The following is an 18,328-nucleotide window of genomic DNA, read 5'->3' as shown; positions in this document are numbered from 1 at the left end:
TGGATTGCGCAATATGGAGACAAGTTTGACTCACAGGGAGTAGGTGCAAATCCTAACTGTTTTCTGAACAGCTTTCCTTGCAATCCGGGGATTTCTGGAATCAAAACTGATTCAGTAGCTTGGACAGATTTACTGAAAATGTTTCACCAAAAAGCTGAACGCTAAAAATAACTAACGGCTCCTCAGTTTGCTTGTAATAAATATAAAAATCAAACAAAAGCCTCTAAACCTTATAATAAGTGCTAAAACTCTAAACTTGATGGGGTTATTCATTTACTTGTTATTATATAACTGACCTATGCCAGAGTGAGAGCATTTGCAAAGCAAATATGCCTAACTAAGCCTTGCCTAGAATGTAACTGAGTGTGGTACACGTGTACGGAGGTGGTATATTAGCTTGTGCAATTTTATGTGGATATACGTGCCCAGGCCAAACTTTTTAAAAGACTTCAGAGCTATAAACTTGCCAATCAATGCTCTACTTATAAGAATTCAGAAAAAATGGGGCACCTGGGTGGCTCAGTTGGTTGAGCATCCGGTCATGATCTAGCCCTCTGTGAGTTCTGGCCCCGTGTCGGGCTCTGTGCTGACAGCTCGGAGCCTGGAGCCCGCTTCGGATTCTGTGTCTCCCTCTCTCTCTGCCCCTCCCCCACTCATGCTCTGTCTCCCTCTATCTCTCAAAAATCAATAAACGTTAAAAAATTGAAAAAAAAAAAAGAATCCAGAAGAAACTTCTTCTAACGTCTACAAAAAAATGGGTTAATCCAGCAGCAGCACTGTACCGACTAACATTAAGGGCTTACCATGTGCCAGGGTGTGTGCTAGAAGCTTTACATGCAATGTTTAATTTAATTCTCAGAACCCAACGAGGTAGGCATTCTTATTTATGCCCACTTTACAGATGACAGAACTGAGGCCGAGAAGTTAAGGCACTCACCCAAACATTAGTTACGGGGTTTTCAACATGCGTTTCAGTTACGGCTTTTCAATAGAGAAAAATATTTTTAAAGAATTTTGAATTAAATACGTGGACCCTTTTAAAAAAGTTTCATCTGTATGCAGCTGGTGCCTAACAAGTATCCGTTGACTAAAAAACAAAAGAGCGACCATTCGCACGCCGTGACTTCTACAGCCCAGTATAAAACCAGATATTAGTCATATCCCTAAATTATTAGAAAATATCACGATACTCAGTATTCTGTCCAAGAAGGCAAGGAAGTATAAAATGCATCTGGAGCACATTTTGCATAAAACTGAAAGACTCATAAAACTGCCAAGAGTAAGGCAATCCTGGCAGTTATACAGATAAGAACTCACTGATGTTGAAGTGGTTTGATCCTCAAAAACGCTTGACAGACAAGAGTGATATTAGAGAGATTCAGGATCTTTTTCTTTGTTCTTGTGGTTCATTTGAAATGAAGGAACGGCAAATCTCACAAATTTCAGCAATACCCCTCCTGGTAACCTCCTGTAAACTCCACGTTCAACCTTGAATCCAGTACCCCCAGACTTCCAGTCTGAGCCCAGTCCTCCTTCCCAGGTGTCTTCAGAATGAGTGCTAGCTTGCCTGTTCCCACCCTAGTGACTGCAGAGGCGGAATTCTTTTAATCCTGTTCCCAGTCTCTCCCTCTCAAGACAGAAACTACATGGGAGATACAAATCACTTCTAGTCCAGTGATTCTGGGATGATTCCAAAGCGCCTTTTTTGGCACATGGTTATTTCAATACGAGAATGAAGTTTCAAATCTCAGACCATGAAGATATGGTTAAAAATTAATCATAAACAGGCAGTGGCAGGTACTGGCAAAACAAACAAACAAACAAACAAACAAAAACATACCAAAAAAACCCCCAAACTAAACCCTCCCAGGAAACACAATATCAGATTTTCATCTATCTATCAATCAACAAACAGGATGCAACAATTTTAACCGTAGTTAGATAACTGAATTTATTCCTCTAACTGTGCATCATAAAATACTATATAGCTTCAACTGAAAATAATACATTGTTAACTTTTTCCAGCAATTAACAGATTATGGTTATGCTTTCAAAAAGAGTTTTTATCTTTTAGAAACACATATAAAAACACTTACCATTAAACTGAGATAGCGGAGACTTGCTGCAAATCATCCAGTTTGAAAGGGGAGGTTTGGATGTAACAGAAAAAATAAGATTGGACATGAGTGGAAAGATAGGCTGAGTGATGAGTGGTGGGCAGTTATTTGATGCACACTCTGGCTTTATATAACATTTGAAGTTTTCCCAAGTAAAAAGATTTCTTTACAATCCCAACACTCTCCAAATACTCATGCAAGACAGTGAGAGGACAGTGGGGCATCACGGGTCGCCTTTGGAGTAAAAATCTAATGGGAATGAACTGGGGAAGTCCCTTTTTTTGCCCCACAGATCCTGCCTCTGGAAACAAACAAACAACCTCCCTTCCCTTTTGGCTGGGACAAATTTCAGCCTGCCCGCCCTAACCAAAAACATGAAATGGAGATCCTCTGGCAACTCCACCCTGCCATTTCACCAACAGTAAATTAATTATAAATCACCCTAGAAAGGTGCAAGGTTCACTGGGGCTAGATTTACACCTATTTACAGGAAAACTATTGGTGTTGCCCAGTCCACATGTAACGAACATGTAGCTCAAAACAACTCAAGTCATTCAACATAAAAACAGGAGTGAATCATAAAATGAGTGTAAAGAAGAAGCCTAAAGTTATGGTTCTCCTGTAGTTAGTACTCTGGTGCATGCATGTATATATACATAAAGTCACGTATATTATTTTCTTCTTTCTTTCTTTCTTCTCTCCTGCTGCGTTGTTGGTACACTAACACCTGCTTGTTCTCCCTACTGGGTGATCTGGCACTGAACCCAACGGTATTTGGGGTAGGAATTTAGGAGGGAGAAAGAGAGGCAGACAACAATGTGATTCTAAATTCTACCCTTAAAACATAGCGGGCCCTCAAATAGGTGTGGAATACTTTCTTTCCTGAGAATGAAGTTCTTTTGTCTAACTCCTCACCTTCTGGCATTTTCCTCCTTAGCAAAGGACATGTCAGTCTTTTTCTCCCATTCTCTGAATCAAAGGCTTTAATTATTCAGCTCGTATTACTGATGCTGTCTGGGACTTTCCTCTGTGTGACCCATGACCTGTATTCTAGTCAGTGACGTACTGGTAAATGTTTAGCAACTGGCTGCCTAAGAAGAAAACCTTGATTTTTAGCGTTTGCCAATTTCCATAGGGCAAATACACTCACTGTAGCCAATTTCAAGCTGCCAACACCAGGACATAGGATGCAGAGTTAGGAAGAAATGTGTACGACCAGCTCCCCTGAGCACGGAGGAGCTGGCCCCATCAAATTAAGGGAACTTGTGGTTTTCCTAGGATGATCCCAGTTTATGCCTGTGGTCCTGGCATAATTATTCATGATACCCCTTACCACTCTTTAAAAGTGTTGACGAGGGGCGCCTGGGTGGCGCAGTCGGTTAAGCGTCCGACTTCAGCCAGGTCACGATCTCGCGGTCCGTGAGTTCGAGCCCCGCGTCAGGCTCTGGGCTGATGGCTCGGAGCCTGGAGCCTGTTTCCGATTCTGTGTCTCCCTCTCTCTCTGCCCCTCCCCCGTTCATGCTCTGTCTCTCTCTGTCCCAAAAATAAATAAAAAACGTTGAAAAAAAAATAAAGTGTTGACGATATATCATGCAGTCACTCCAAAGAATAAATCACATTTGGGCCACTTCCTCATAGTAAAAATCTTCCATAAAAGGTAGGATGTGGTATCTCCTTGACCAAACTGATATTACCTTCCTTCTCCCAAATATGTAGCATGTTTTTAGATGTTTTTCATCAAACACTGGTAGTTGGGAAAGTATGGATGGCAAACAGACAGCCTCAACTTGTTCAAGTCCACTGACTTACACGCACAGAGTTTAGGGACTTGGAAATGCCATAGATTTGAGTAAAATCAAGCCAGGCAACTGGCTTCAGGCTACACTCCAGCTTGGAATCACATGAAGCCGAGTATCCCATGCAGAGTCTAGCACAGTGCGTGGCCCACAGGAATAAAAACTGGTTAGCTCCAGGGCACCTGGGTGGCTCAGTCAGTTAAGCATCTGACTCTTGATTTCGGCCCAGGTCACCATCTCACGGTTTGTGAGATTGAGCCCTGAGTCGAGTTCTACTCTGAGAGCATGGAGACTGCTTGGGATCCTCTCTCACTCCCAGTCTCTCTCTCTCTCTCTCTGCCCCTCCCTTGCCCTCCCTCTCTCTCAAAATGAAAAAAATAAACATTTTTAAAAGATTAAAAAAAAAATGATTAGCCCCTGTGGGACATACAGGCTTATTAAATCTTGGCGTTCAAGGTCACCCAGGTCAGTATTTACCTGATCCCTTTTATGACAACCCCAAGAGGCCATTCTCCCATCTAAGCTTTAATACCTTGGCAACTCAACACAACCAGTACTGGCTCACAAGGATGATGAAGTCTGGCAGGTGAGTGTGTGGGTCTTCGTTTTTCAGAGGGCAGGACGCCATGGAAAAGTCCAGTTAAATAGCTGTCTTTAAATGTCTAAGGAGCTGTCATGCAGAAGAGAGATTGGATACACTGTAGGGTCAAGGCAGAAGTTATAGGAGTAAGTGTAAGTAAGGAAGGGCATCTAACACCACCACCCATGACAGCTAACATTTATTGGGTGCTTATGTTTTGCCAGAAGCCTCATTACACTGTGGACCCATATCAAGCTTGAAGTCACACAGATCCACCCCTGCCTCGTTCCCTCCTGGACTGCCTACCTCAGGCTGTAAAGGAATTGTTTGTCCAGAAGGCCCAGAGGATTCCTAGCAACTGGCACTGCCCAGGCTGGCCACAGCTCACAGAGATTCACGTAAGTTCAGTCTGTCCAGAGGCGCTAGCTAAAGACCCAGTGGCCCAGATTCAGCGTTGAGTCAGGGCCAGGCATTCCAGAAGGTTCACGTGCTGGTCTCGAAGGCAACAAGTGCCCAGAAATATCCATCTCCTCATCTGTCAGAACAAGGTTTGCTAGGCTGTGGGTAAAAAGAAGGCCTAAGAAGTAGCATCCGTTCTGAATTCTGCAGCCTTGTTTGATTCCTGCAGCTTTCATAAAGGAAAAGTGCTCACTTTCCTAATCCTTTTCTCTTGTGTGCATTATCTGCTTCACTCAGGGGCTGACATAGCAAACCGTAAAGATCAAAGGAAGAAACTTCCTTTTTTAGAAATAACTTTGTCCTAGGGTGCCTGGGTGGCTCAGTCGGTTAAGTGTCTCAGGTCACGATCTCACGGTTCGTGAATTCAAGCCCCTCATCGGGCTCTGTGCCGATAGCTCAGAGCCTGGAGCCTGCTTCGGATTCTGTGTCTCCCTCTCTCTCTCTGCCCCTCCCTTACTCGCACTCTGTATCTCTCTCTCTCTCTCTCTCTCTCTCAAAAGTAAATAAACATTAAAAAAAAAAAAAAAACCCAACTTTGTCCTGACACTAGATTAACAGTAAAACAAATGACAGTCTTCTTAGTCACCAAGTTGCCAAAATCACCCTCAGACAGGTCATGCTGTACATCTCAGGAGTTGCAGTGGGGCAACTTATGAAAGTTGACAATGAGGTCAAGAATTGCGACACAGGCCATGTGTCTTGCCTCTAGAAACGTCAGAATTAGGGCGCTTCCATTCAGGACGTGATGTTGGGTCAGGTTGGAAGATACCTTGAATGAAGCCCAGTCTCAGTTGGGGCAAGATGAGTTCATGGAAATCCTGAGATTTCACAAAGTTTTGAAAGCCTCTGTGACTAAGTAACGGCAGTAATATTAATATTAAATGTCCTGCTTGTGTTGCCAAGTAAAATATCTTTTACTGTGCACGTAGCAGGGTCCAGTCACTCTGTTTTACAACTTATCTCCATTTTCTGCCTTTGGTCCTCACAACCAGTAAGATGGACGCCATTATCTCTATTGGAGAAGTTAAGGATCTCGCCTAAAGGTGACACTGTTAGTAATGGCACACTGAGGCTCTGAATTCAGGTCTGGTGGCTTCAAAGCTCTTTCCACTACAGAACACTACCCAAGTCTAGCCCAGCAGAGTCAAAATCTGAACTCAGACAGTTTTGCCCCAAGCCTTTGTGCTATCCTTCAGTTTCTTCACCTGCTGAGGGAAGATCATATGATTTGTCTTACCATAGTCTCAGTATCTTATAAACAACAGAAATTTATTTCTCACAATTCTGGAATCCAAGATCAAGGTACTGGTGGATTCAGCGCCTGGCAAGAGCCTGCCTCCTAGATGGCTATCTTTTTGCTGTCCCCTCACACGGCAGAAGTGGGGATGGGGGTTCTAGCTCTCTGGGGTCTTTTATAAGGACACTAATCCCAATCATAAGTGCTCTACCCTCATGACCTAATCACCTCCCAAGGGCCCCACCTCCTAATAACACCACCTTGGGGGTTAGAATGTCAATATATGAGTTTGGTGGGGGACACAATGTTCAATCTATAGCAGTACCCAACTCACAGGGTACTGAGAGCGTTTGCTGAGATAATCCATATAAAGTGTTTAGCTTAGTGTCTGCACATAGTAAGTGCCCTTTAATGTTGGCTGCCGTTACTTCCACAGGCACATGGATGAGCTTTTCGCCCAAGGTGCACAGATTGCATACACTCATCTCTTCTTAAAGTTTTACAGAACACACTTCCTTTTCCCAACATAAATAATAAGTTTATCAGGGCAGAAAAGAGAGCCAGCTAGCTGGCAATGGACTTAGACTTGGGTCTGAATTTTGGCCCGGTCATTCACGGACTACATAAAGGCTTTGGGGCAGGATACCTCACTTCTCTGAGCCTCTCTCTCTCCATCTGTAAAATGGACAGTGGGGTTGGTAATGTGCATGCTTTCATAAAAACACGTACAGAACAATATGTACACAGCTGTTGCTCAATAACAGCTACTCTACTGGAAGTGACTACTGTTAAGTACTCACTATGGTCATAAGTTTTTCCGTCCTCTTTCCAAACTGTAGAGAAACCTGCTGGAGGTCCAGATCATTATTTTGATGTAACTGCCTCTAAAAATAACATTACCTCACCCCTTCGAATCATCGGTTATTTTCAAATGTATTCCCAAGGAGAATACGAACACACACACCCACCCACCCATACACACACATATGATTAGCCAAGTCTAAGCATCTAAGAGATGTCATGAATTAAGTAATGAGAGACCACACTGGATAGCTCCATCACCTACAGAAAAGGTCTTCTGAGAAATTCTGTGCGCCACATTGGGTACACTGAACAGTTTCTGTATCTGATTCAGAATACTGCCATCCCAAGGTGAATACTGGCTTACTTATTAAAGCTAAAGCACATGTAATTAAATATCATAGAAGTCAAACCTTGATTTATTTTTACTTTCAAGGCAATTGGTTTGTATTAAAGCCACTCACACACACCTACACACAAGTCAAGCTATCACAAAAACAAACCCCCAAAACCTGTCAATTAAAACCAGTACTCCTTTGTTTCTCTACTAATTCTATTTCCAAAACCATGATGGGTTTTGTTTTATTCACTTGTTAAATGCCCCACATGCTAAACATTAACAGCACCCTTTCCATCTTTGGTTACTGTGCCAAGCAAAATATCCTTCATATTAAGGTTGAAATTCACTTACTGGTCTTTTGAGGAAAAGTGTTCACATGCCTAACACATTCTGATACCTGACTTAACCACTTAGATGCAGGCCACTTGGGTCTTAAAGTCTTAATCTTCGGTTTAAATGTGCATTGCACAATTCATAACTTCATGGGCAAACTTGGGACTCTGACCACGTCCCACATGGTAGGAATACTACAGTGTGCCCTTGCTTTCCATTTCGGTCTTGTGTTCTTGAATTTGCAATGTTTCCCATCCATGTAGAAGTACTGAGTACAGTTTTTTTACAAAAAAAAAAAAAAAAAGCATATATATCTACCCTCTGTGCAGATACAACCAGAAAATTCTATGATCTTTTTTATCCTGGTTTTTCTCATAGGAAGTGGAAAGCCCAAATGCCAAAGCTAAATACCCCAATGTTTGGAAAATTGAGGCCTCATACTTTCACCATGCTGGCTAGCTGAAACGGGTGACAGATTTAGGTTTCTTTGGTTTGTACCTACGAGTATGTTATGGGTGCAATGGATTTTCACCCATTTTCTGCTCGTAGCATCCTATCTAAATGATTTGAGAAGCCAGAATGCCCACCCCACAGGAGGCTGCCCTCCCTGATCCAGTCTTTATTTCTGCTTGTTGCCAAGCAACAGAGGAGGGAAGGGAGAGGGCAGCACTGATCCTCCAGTCTTCTGAGGATGCCCAAATACTTGCCTTTCTGCAGCATAGTGTTTGGTGACTCCAACAATCTCCTTTGCATTTCTCTCCTCACTCCACCAGGGTGGCTCATCTAACAGTGTCCTTGTGGTCTAAAATATCCAGCATTTCAAGGAAACATCTAAATACTACTTTGTGCTGTTTTGGTTCCTCTTCCAAAAAGTATGTGTCGACCCATCTCATCAACAATAACTTAAGAAAGAGTCACGGACAAGGGCACGCGGGTGGCTCAGTTGGTTCAGTGTTCGGCTCTTGATTTTGACTCAGGTGATGATCTCACTGTTGGTGAGTTTGAGCCCATTTGAGTCCCCAGTCGGGCTCTGCACTGACAGGGCGGAGCCTGATTGGGATTCTCTCTCCCTCTCTTTCTCTCTCTGCCCCTCCCCAGATCCTTCTCTCTCTCTCAAAATAAATAAACTTAAGAAAAATCTTTATTAAAAAAAAAGAAAAAAGAGTTACACATGAAGTTGTTGCTACAGCAATGTTTATGATGTAGAGACCCCTCGCTGCAGCCTACAGCTTCCAGAGAAAGGTTAAATAAATTCTTGGGGATATAATACAACCATTTAAAAAATGATGTTTTGAAAAAAAAAAACCAACCAAAAAATAAAACAAAATAAAACAAAAAAAATGATGTTTTGGGGCACCTGGGTGGCTCAGTCTGTTGAGCAACCGACTTCGGCTCAGGTTGTGATCTCACAACCTCACGGTTGTGAGTTCAAGTCCCATGTCGGGCTCTGTGCTGTCAGCTCGGAGCCTGGAGCCTGCTTTGGATTCTGTGTCTCCTTCTCTCTCTGCCCCTCCCCCACTTGTGCTCTGTCTCTCTTTGTGTCTCAAAAATAAATAAACGTAAAAAAAAAATTTTTTTAAATGATGTTTTGGGGTGCCTGGGTGGCTCAGTCAGTTGAGTGTCTGACTCTCGATTTCGGCTCAGGTCATGATCCCAGGGTCGTGGGATCGAGGCCTGCATGGGGCTTCATACTGAGCATAGAGCCTGCTTGAGATTCCCTCTCTCTCTAAAATTAAAAAAAAAAAAAAAGTTTTAATGCCATAAGAAAATGCTTATGCTAAAACTTTTAAAAACAAAAGCTAGCAAAATCTCATCTTAGTATGATCTCAAATTACCTGTAAAATATGGCACATTGTAAACAGTTGTTTTCTCTAAGTGATGGGACTGTAAGTACTTTTTCCTGCTTTTTCTCTACAGTTTTCTATTATCCACTATTTGTATTGGGGAAGGGTAAAAAAATAATTGAAGGACTAAGAGTGTTATAGCTAATTAAATAAAACATTTTGGTCTTTCTTATTCTAAGCCTGTTTTTTGTTTTGTTTTGTTTGTTTTTAAGGAAGTCAATCTCTGGCAGCTCAATTGTCCTGTCCTTTGGATTAACAGTGGACAGTATTCTGTATGGGGGTGATGAGAGCTGGCATTTACTGAATAAATGCTATATGCCAAGCAGGGATCTAGGTTCTTTCTATATACATTATCTAATTTAATTCTCATATCAACCCAATGAGTAGTATGATTATCTCCATCCTGGAACTGACACATAGGTGAATAATTGGCCCTAGGCCATCCAGCGGCTATCCAAACTAAAGCCCTCCATTTACAACACATTAGACCCTCACAGCATTTTATTAGGACTATCATTAGTTTCAAAATATTTGGGAAGTGAGCTGACTCAGTAAGGTGCTACTTATGCATGCTTCAAAGAATCAAATCATCAAGGAGCAGATCAAAGGAATCTCCCAGTTGATACTCTATGGAAATTCCAGTGAAGAGATTTTGCCAAAGTCTACCTTATGGATGGAAATGACTATCTCAATGAGGTGGTGATAATGTCACTTGTACCTTTTCTCCTGTGACATCAGTCAAATGTTCATGGACCTGAGGTGCAAGGCATAAGAGAAAAAACTATATCATCTGCAATCAGACTTCTAACCTAATTGAGGAAATAAGACAACACACAGGGAACAATTGGCACGAAGAAGAAGAAGAAGAAGAAGAAGAAGAAGAAGAGGAAAAGGAGAAGGAGGAGAAGGAAGAGGAGGAGAAGGAGGAGGAGGAGAATGGAGGAGGAGGAGGAAGAGGAGGAGGAGAAGGAGGAGGAGGAGAATGGAGAAGGAGGAGGAGGAGAATGGAGGAGGAGGAGGAAGAGGAGGAGAAGGAGAAGGAGGAGGAAGAGGAGGAGGGGGAGGAGGAGGAGGAGGAGAAGAAGAAGAAGAAGAAGAAGAAGAAGAAGAGGAGGAGGAGGAGGAGGAAGAAACCCAATTAAACGCTAAGTCGTGTGGCAAAGTGGATAACTAGCATAGAAGTCATAGCTCTGAAGTATCAGAATTTGGAAGACACAAGGAACAACACTTTAAGACCACCTAGCCAACTCCAGTGTCTCAACATGAGAGCTAGTAACTTGGTTGCGGCTACACAGCTAAATAGCAGAGGTAGGTGAAGTAACCAAGGAAGACCGATGAAGCAGTCTTACAAAAGCTTTCCAAGGACAAGTGGTGAGGTGACAGTACTTTCGATAAAAAGTGGACAACACTCCCCTCTCCTGGTTCAGCAATATTAACCTACCACTGGTCTGATGTTTAGCTTACAAGCTTGTAAAGAGTTCCTGCGTTGAGATTTAAAATTTTAAAACAATCAGAAACTACTGAATTGTCGTTTCATTGCATTCATCGTTTTCAAACGTTAAGTATTTCTATGTGTATTGCACTCTATCCACGATATTACCAAATAGAAACACACCCACTCACATAAGCATTCCAAGTGCCTATCTGAGAGCACTGAGATCTGGCTGTCTTCAACACACCTCTGGTTTAGACGGAAGCAGGTTGTTTGACGTTGTAAACTGATAAATAGGAATTATTTGTTCAGCTTCAATGCTTCCACCGACAACAATACCCCTGCATTTTATTTAAAGCACCCAAATACTCTTTGTAATAGTTGCTCACATAAAGTCTATCAATCGTTAGAAAATGGGGATATAGTTAACTCTTAGTATATCTAAGATATAGATTAGATTAGATTAGATTAGATTAGATTAATCTAAATATGAATTGACCGAGCACTATCTTTTTTTTATAAAAAAATACCTAAACATTAATAGGCAAGACTTAAAGATGTTGCCCTAGTTTTCACTGAGAACTTTTGGTAGTGAACACAGCAGATGCCACTCAGAACATGTAAAATTTATTTCAGAAATGCTTGTTCAAATTTGAGAAATGAAAACGTGGTAGGATAATGAAAAGTAAATTTTGATGAATCCCTTTTAAAAGTTTAAAAGTTAAGTATCATGGTCACTGGACGTAAAATAGCTAAGGTTTTAATTTTTGTAAAAAATACAAACCACTTTAATTTCTGACACCAAATACAGAGGCATAAAGTTATATTTTCTTGTATTCTAAAATAATAATTGTTGGGGCGCCTGGGTGGTTCAGTCAGTTAAGCATCTGACTTCAGCTCAGGTCCGTGGGTTCGAGCCCCTTATGGAGCTCTGTGTTCACAGTTCAAACCTGGAGCCTGCTTGGGATTCTGTGTGTGTGTGTGTGTGTGTGTGTGTGTGTGTGTGTGTCTGTTCCTCCCCCGCCCGTGCTCTGTCTCTCTGTCTCTCAAAAATAAATAAGCGTTTAAAAAATAATTAAAAACTTAAAAAAAATCCTTGTGGGTTTGCAAGCTCAAGTGAAGCCTCAAAATTATTTTTTCTCTGCCTCCAACCTATTATTAAGAAAGAGTACTTTTAATTCCTCAAAAATTATTTCTAAAGGTGTTATATACCCTCACAGACCATTTAGGCTAGCTATACTACACAAAAACTCAAAACAGTTCTCTTTTGATACACTTTAGCTATTTACATTGCAAACTGTCCTACGATTTGTAAACATAGATCAGAGAAATAACTAAAATGTGGTTTCAAAAGAAGTAAAACAGGTTAATAAATCATAAGTAATCAATATCAAGTCCATAAAGAAGGTAATTTTCTAACAATTCTGAAAAACAAAAATAAGTACAAATTCAAGTGCTAAATAGATGCCTTCCTTACAACAATCACCCAATCTGCTGTGTGGCTTCAAAGTTAACTTTCAGCCTAAACATTTCACATCTACAAAATACAAGCATCAGAGTCATCCCGTCCCACATCAGTACTTTCCAAAGTCTCAGAGATTTTAACTGAGCGCAGAAAACCTAAGAGTCTAAAGAGAGAAACAAAAAAGTTTGCCAAATATCAAGCTTTTACAGATAAATCCAAAACCTATACTAGCAATTTCTCCGTATCAGACAGAATAACCCATACGCAAATGGTGTTTGAATGCAATCATTAATTAGTATGCATTCTACTTACTTTGCTTTTTGCCATTTATAAGCTTCATTAAAGACACCCAGAAAGAGGTAACCAGTAGAAGGAGGTTCGGCTCAGATAGGAAAAAACAGTTGTAAACTCGATCTACGAATTTACATCCCACAACGTCATGCAGGGAAGGTACTCTTTATAAAGTAACATCATGTATACACGCTTTAGATTGTGAAATAACGCCTTTCAGCTTTTTACGCCGCAAGCTACCATTAGAAACCCTCAACTCTACCTCCCCAGTTCCCAGAAAAAAAAAATCCACCTCTAATTCTCATTGGTCCACATAGTTCCGGCCCACATGGTATCAGTGGGTGTGCCCCCGCCAACGGGTCCTCTCATTGGCTGCGAGGAAAGAGCATTTAATAGGATGTGATTTGGGGGGTTGTCAAACTCCACGCCTCCAGGCCTCGCGTTTGCCAATAGACCCGAGGTACTGGCGGCTACTCTGCGATTCAAAGGACAAGGTGGCTGCCTGAGCGCCAACCCAGAAAGACGAACTCTGACAAGGAAAAGGGGCGAGGAGAAGGGAGAGGGCCCTCCCGCTCTACGCCTACTCCCGGAACCCGTGAAATGTTCGCACACGTGCATTTTCCCACCGACAAATTAGGAAGGCGCGCAGTACGCTGGCCTTGCCTAGAGCCAAGACCGAAGGAGCAGCGCAGGATCCGCATTGAATCGGCCCATTCTACAGACGGAAGCAAGCAAGCGTGAGGCTCAGGCAGCGATCTTTAGTGCTTGGCGCCCCTGGGGAAAGAATCAGTCCCCGGAGTCCCCTCCGTACACTCCCCCGACAGCGGGCGCTGGGGCGCACCAGTCGCGCTGCGGTGCCTGCCCGCGGCTCCCGGGGTGGTAGGCGCGCGGGATGCGCCTGCCTCGCGCCAGCGTTCCGCTCGCGATGGGACTTACGCGGCCTGTTCTTCCTCCCGGAGTCCATCCTCCTCCGCAGCCGGCATTTCTTGGCGGGGGAGTCGTGCTGAGGGGGCGGTGGCTGCGGCTGAAGCTCGGGCAAGAGCTGGAGGCGCGGGGGTGCCGCGTCGCCACCGCCCGCGGGGCCCCGGCTGCAGAGGAGCAGCGGCTGGACTGGCGGCGGGTGGAAGCCGTTGTGCAGCAGCCGGTTTACGGCGGCAGCGCCGGTGTCGGCGGGGGGCCCCGGAGCGTGCGTGGCCGAGTGCTCGGGCCGCCCGCCCCGGTCGCCCATGCCGGAGGCTGGTGCGGCGGCGCGCGGGCCCCGGCTCAGGCAGCCTCGCTGGAGGTCATTCTCGGGCGTCTTTATTTCCCCGGATCCTCCCTGCGGTTTCCGATTCAGCAGCCGCAGAGCCGGCGCCGGGGGATGGCGAGCCCGGCGCTCCTCCCCTTCTCCCACCGGCTCCCCCCTCTCCTCCGCGCTCTGCCCCCTGCGCGCCCGCCCCGCCGCGCCAGCCTGGAGCATGCCAGCTCCGGGCGCGGAATCGGGGATCCCCGCGGACCCCCGGCCGGGGCCCCCACGGCTCGCCTCCCCCTGTTCCCCCGGCCGCGCGACTTCAAACGCGGCTTCCTTGCCTTCCAGACCTGTCCCCACTACTGAGCATGCCCAGTGCTGCCCGCCACCGCCACAGACGAGTTTCAACTAGGGGACTGAAGTTCTCTGGGTTTGCAAAAAGATGGGCGGGTTGAGCTTTGTATCTCGGAGAGGCGGAGAGGGGACTGAGCGAGGCTGGCGCAAGAGGAGCAGGTAGCTTCGGGAGGAATACGGAGGCACACAAATATTTGTTGAGGTTTCAAGTTTGCTAATCCTGTCCCCAGAGAGCTAGACACCTTTGCAAGGTCATTCACGGCTGTCCCCTCCAACACCCCTCCTCTCGTTGCTTTGTGAGTGTGTGTGTGTTTGGTTAAGTGACCAAACTACTCACAGGCCTGAGTGGAGGGAGGAGAGGGAATATTTATAGAAAGGTAGGCCGATTTGCGGAGGGAGGGGAGTGAAATTTCTTTACTGGCACACATACAGACACCATGTGGTTTCCCGGAGTTGTCTTCTGCAGGGAGGAAACCTAGGAATACAGTGTAAGGACAGTGAAGGACACAGCTGCACGCAGGATTAACAGGTGCTGGAAGAGACCAAGAAAGCAGAAGCAGTCCCAAGCTATAAAAAGCACTTTCCTCACCCAGAAAGAACTTCAAGAGACAAAGTGATCCTATTTATAGAATAAGGAGTTGCCTGTGTTTTAAGAAGGGAAAGCAGTATGGCCCAGTGGTCAACACCATAACCTTTGGAGTCTGAGCTGGGTTCAGATTCCAACTCGGCCACTGAGCAAACCCAGAGAGAGTCATTGCTCAAGTGAGCACACCTGGCAATAGGAAACAGGACTGGACATGCTCCGTAGGCAGGACAAATTTGGGTGCTGAGGACTTTACTAAAGTTATGTAATCCCTTGAGGCTTCAGCTTTTGAATCTAACAAGGAGCTGTTGTGAGAAATCTATCTAAAGTAACTGGTACAATCCTGGCACACAGGAAATGTTTCAAACAGGTGGTAATCTTTATTACATTATTAGCAGTTCACCCATGTCGAGTGAGAGGAACAAATCATGTTCACAGCCATATTTACTGTGTGATTTATTGTATGTGATGTTCTCCATCATTTGTGTTTACCTAATCTACAGAGGACTCAGAGGCCAGCAAGTGCTGCCTGGGCCACTGGGTTGCCAAGCCCCTGGGCCTCAGTGCGTTCAGCAGCAGCCAGGGCCTGTGCCTTGAATTGGCAATTTCTTCCAGGAGTGCCCTACCCAGAACCACAGCTTGGGAACCATAGGGGCCCTTGAGAACTCTGGTCTGCCCACTCATTTTTCCAGATAAGGAAGCAGCCACAGAGAGATGGCTGAGGTTGTTAAGAGCAAAATCAGGGCGAAATCCTAAATCTTCTATCCCTGACTTTATCATACTATTTGAGACACAGAGGAAAAAAACAAAACAAAACTTGGGGGCTGTGGCCCCTACCTCTCCTGCCTCATCTCCAGCTCCCTGTGCTCCTGCTATAGGGCAGCCTGCCAGTTCCTCAAACAATTTCTTTTCCCTTTGCATCTGTTATTTCCATTGGCTGAAATTCTCTTCCCCCAGACCTCTTTGTCCACTAGATTCAGACTCAATCCTCAGATCTCTGCTTCAGCCTCTTATATTTGGAGAAACTTTCCCTGACCCTTGGGACTAGATCAGGTTTTCCTACTCCCTACACCGTATCTTCCTTACTCTATCAGTTTGTAACTCTACCATGCATCTGTTCCCTTATTTGTCAGTGGGGATATTAATAGGACATCAACTAAGTCGTTACAATGATGAAATTAACTAATATATGTGAAGCACCCAGCACATCATAACTGCTCTGAAAAATCTAGATATTGTAGCCAGGGCACAGGGGTGCAGGAGCACCTGGCTGTGAGGGTCCCAAACAGACCAGGTTCAGCTACTTGCCACTGACAAAATCCAAAAGGCAAAGAGACGAGTAGTGGGGAAACAAGAAAGGAATTGATTTCGGTGAGGCCAATACCAGAAAGCAGACTAACATGTCAAAGACTGTCTCAAAAGTGCTGACAATACTTCCAGGTTTATATAAGGAAAACAGGGGGCAAAGTTCACTGGGTACATGCAGCTGGGCAGTCAAGGTGAGGTTGATCATTGTCTTGGGGTCAGTCAAGCAGGGTCTTGCTGGCTCAGGGTGGTTCCTTATTGCTTGAGTGGGTAGTTTTGGTTCTCATTAGGGGATGCTTTGCCCAGAGGGTATTTTGCCTGAGTTAAGAGATAAGCTGGGAAGAAGAAATTAATCGATAAATAAGTTTGAGGTCAAAATAGTAATATTGAAAGAGGTAGTTGAAGTCCTCTTTCAATATTAGTATTTGACTGTCTCACCCCCTCCCCCGGCACCCCGCCCCCCAAACACACACTGCGATCTCCATTAAGGCAGATGACTCTGTTCATCGTTGTATCCCTAGGAAACTTTTGGTAATTACCTGTGACTGAATAAATGACTTACATGATATTTCACCCAGGGTGTCTCTCACTTTCTGCTGTAAGTCTGCTAAAAAATCTCTACTGCTACTCCTAAATATTCAAAGATTTTCAAATTCCCACATAACTTAAGCTGAGTAATTTAGGAAGCAGTTTACATCAGAGGTGCAAGTAGGAGCTTTAGCAATGCAGTATCTCCAAGGACATGCTCTCTCCAGCTTGATTCCCAGGCATGTTGAGGAACGCCTGAGCCAGGTGGCTCAGACCCAGGCAGGGCAGAAGTACTGGTACTGGGGACAGAACGTCCTCCACCTGCTTCCTTTCTCCCGCCCTTGTCAGGCTGGTGCCCTGGATCAGTCACACCAAGCATGTGGGGTAGAGAGGAAGTCAGGTGGCATCTCACAGGATTATTCAGGGGAGATATATCTGGGAAGTTTAACTCTGAGGTAGGAGCTCTCACGTGCTCCAGCAGGGGCATGGAACAATGTTTAGAAAAGAGTGAGGGAGGAAGGAACCCTCAAGCCACTTCTCTCCCTTTGTTCATTCTTTCATTTATTTACTAATCACTCATTAAGTGTGTACTATACTGTAGGCACTAAAACAGATGGTGGGAATACAGAGACAGCATAGATACCCTCACTACCCTCTAAAAGCTTACAACTTGGGGCGCCTGGATGGCGCAGTCGGTTAAGCGTCCGACTTCAGCCAGGTCACGATCTCGCGGTCCGTGAGTTCGAGCCCCGCGTCAGGCTCTGGGCTGATGGCTCGGAGCCTGGAGCCTGTTTCCGATTCTGTGTCTCCCTCTCTCTCTGCCCCTCCCCTGTTCATGCTCTGTCTCTCTCTGTCCCAAAAATAAAAATAAAAAAAAACGTTGAAAAAAAAAAAATTATTTTAAAAGCTTACAACTCAATAGCAAGAGAGAAGTCAGTGCTTCTCCATCAGTGCTATAAAAATAGCCTGGGGAGTGTTTACTTTTTAACTCTTCACTGAATGTAACATACATACAGAAATGTATACATAATCTAAGGGCAGAGCTCAGTGAATTCCACACAAATAAACACTGTGTGCAATTAGCACCTGATCAAGAAACAGAACATGACCAGTAATCTAGCAGATTTTTTTAAGAGCAAATTCTTCACCCAGGTCCATGGACTGATTTAGTAGGTTTGGAGCACAGGAATCTGCAATGGTGATGATGGTGATGATAAATATTTTTTAAAGAAGTAAAACAGTAGAAAAAAACTTTTCAAAAACGAGATTATGGGTGCCTGGTGGCCCAGTCAGTTGAGCATCTGATTTTGGCTCTGGTTATGATCTCATGGTTCATGAGTTCAAGCCCTCACCGAGTGACCTCAAGCCCTGCTTTGGGTGAGCCCTGCTTCTCTCTCTCTCCCTCTCTCTCTGCCCCTCGTGGGATTCTCTCTCTCTCTCTCCTTCTCCCTCTCTCTCTGTCCCTCACTCACTTGCACCCTCTCTCAATAAACAAACAAACAAATAAATATTTTAAAAAGTCCAACAACAAAGAGATTATGATGTAGATGGTCCTTGCTTGGACAAACATCGAACAATGACATCTGCCATGGAAGTAACTCCAGAGGACTCCAGACAGCGAGCTACAGGAAGGAG

The 18,328-nt window shown here is 44.4% G+C and overlaps 1 protein-coding gene across 6 annotated transcripts in view; it reads right to left on the bottom strand.

The window, feature by feature from the left end:
• The window catches only part of PANK1 (pantothenate kinase 1), a 101,430-nt gene that overhangs the window by 38,537 nt on the left and 44,565 nt on the right, over positions 1-18,328 (bottom strand). Inside the window, exon 1 of one of the 6 annotated variants that reach the window (XM_078434576.2) lies at positions 13,632-14,633. The exons of 2 other annotated variants lie outside the window; for them this stretch is intronic. In XM_078434576.2, the coding sequence (XP_078290702.1) occupies positions 13,632-14,154 (523 nt within the window). In that variant the 5' untranslated portion in view covers positions 14,155-14,633. Of the gene's footprint in view, positions 1-1,317; positions 1,730-2,096; positions 2,446-12,716; positions 12,957-13,631; positions 14,634-18,328 lie in introns of those variants that run through there. 3 more of the 6 variants (XM_078434577.2, XM_060642068.3, XM_060642069.3) reach the window with 3 other exon arrangements.

The sequence above is a fragment of the Panthera onca genome, chromosome D2 (genome assembly GCF_046562875.1).
Source record: "Panthera onca isolate mPanOnc1 chromosome D2, mPanOnc1 haplotype 2, whole genome shotgun sequence".
NCBI classification, from domain to species: domain Eukaryota; kingdom Metazoa; phylum Chordata; class Mammalia; order Carnivora; family Felidae; genus Panthera; species Panthera onca.
This window is presented reverse-complemented; position numbering and strand designations above follow the sequence as displayed.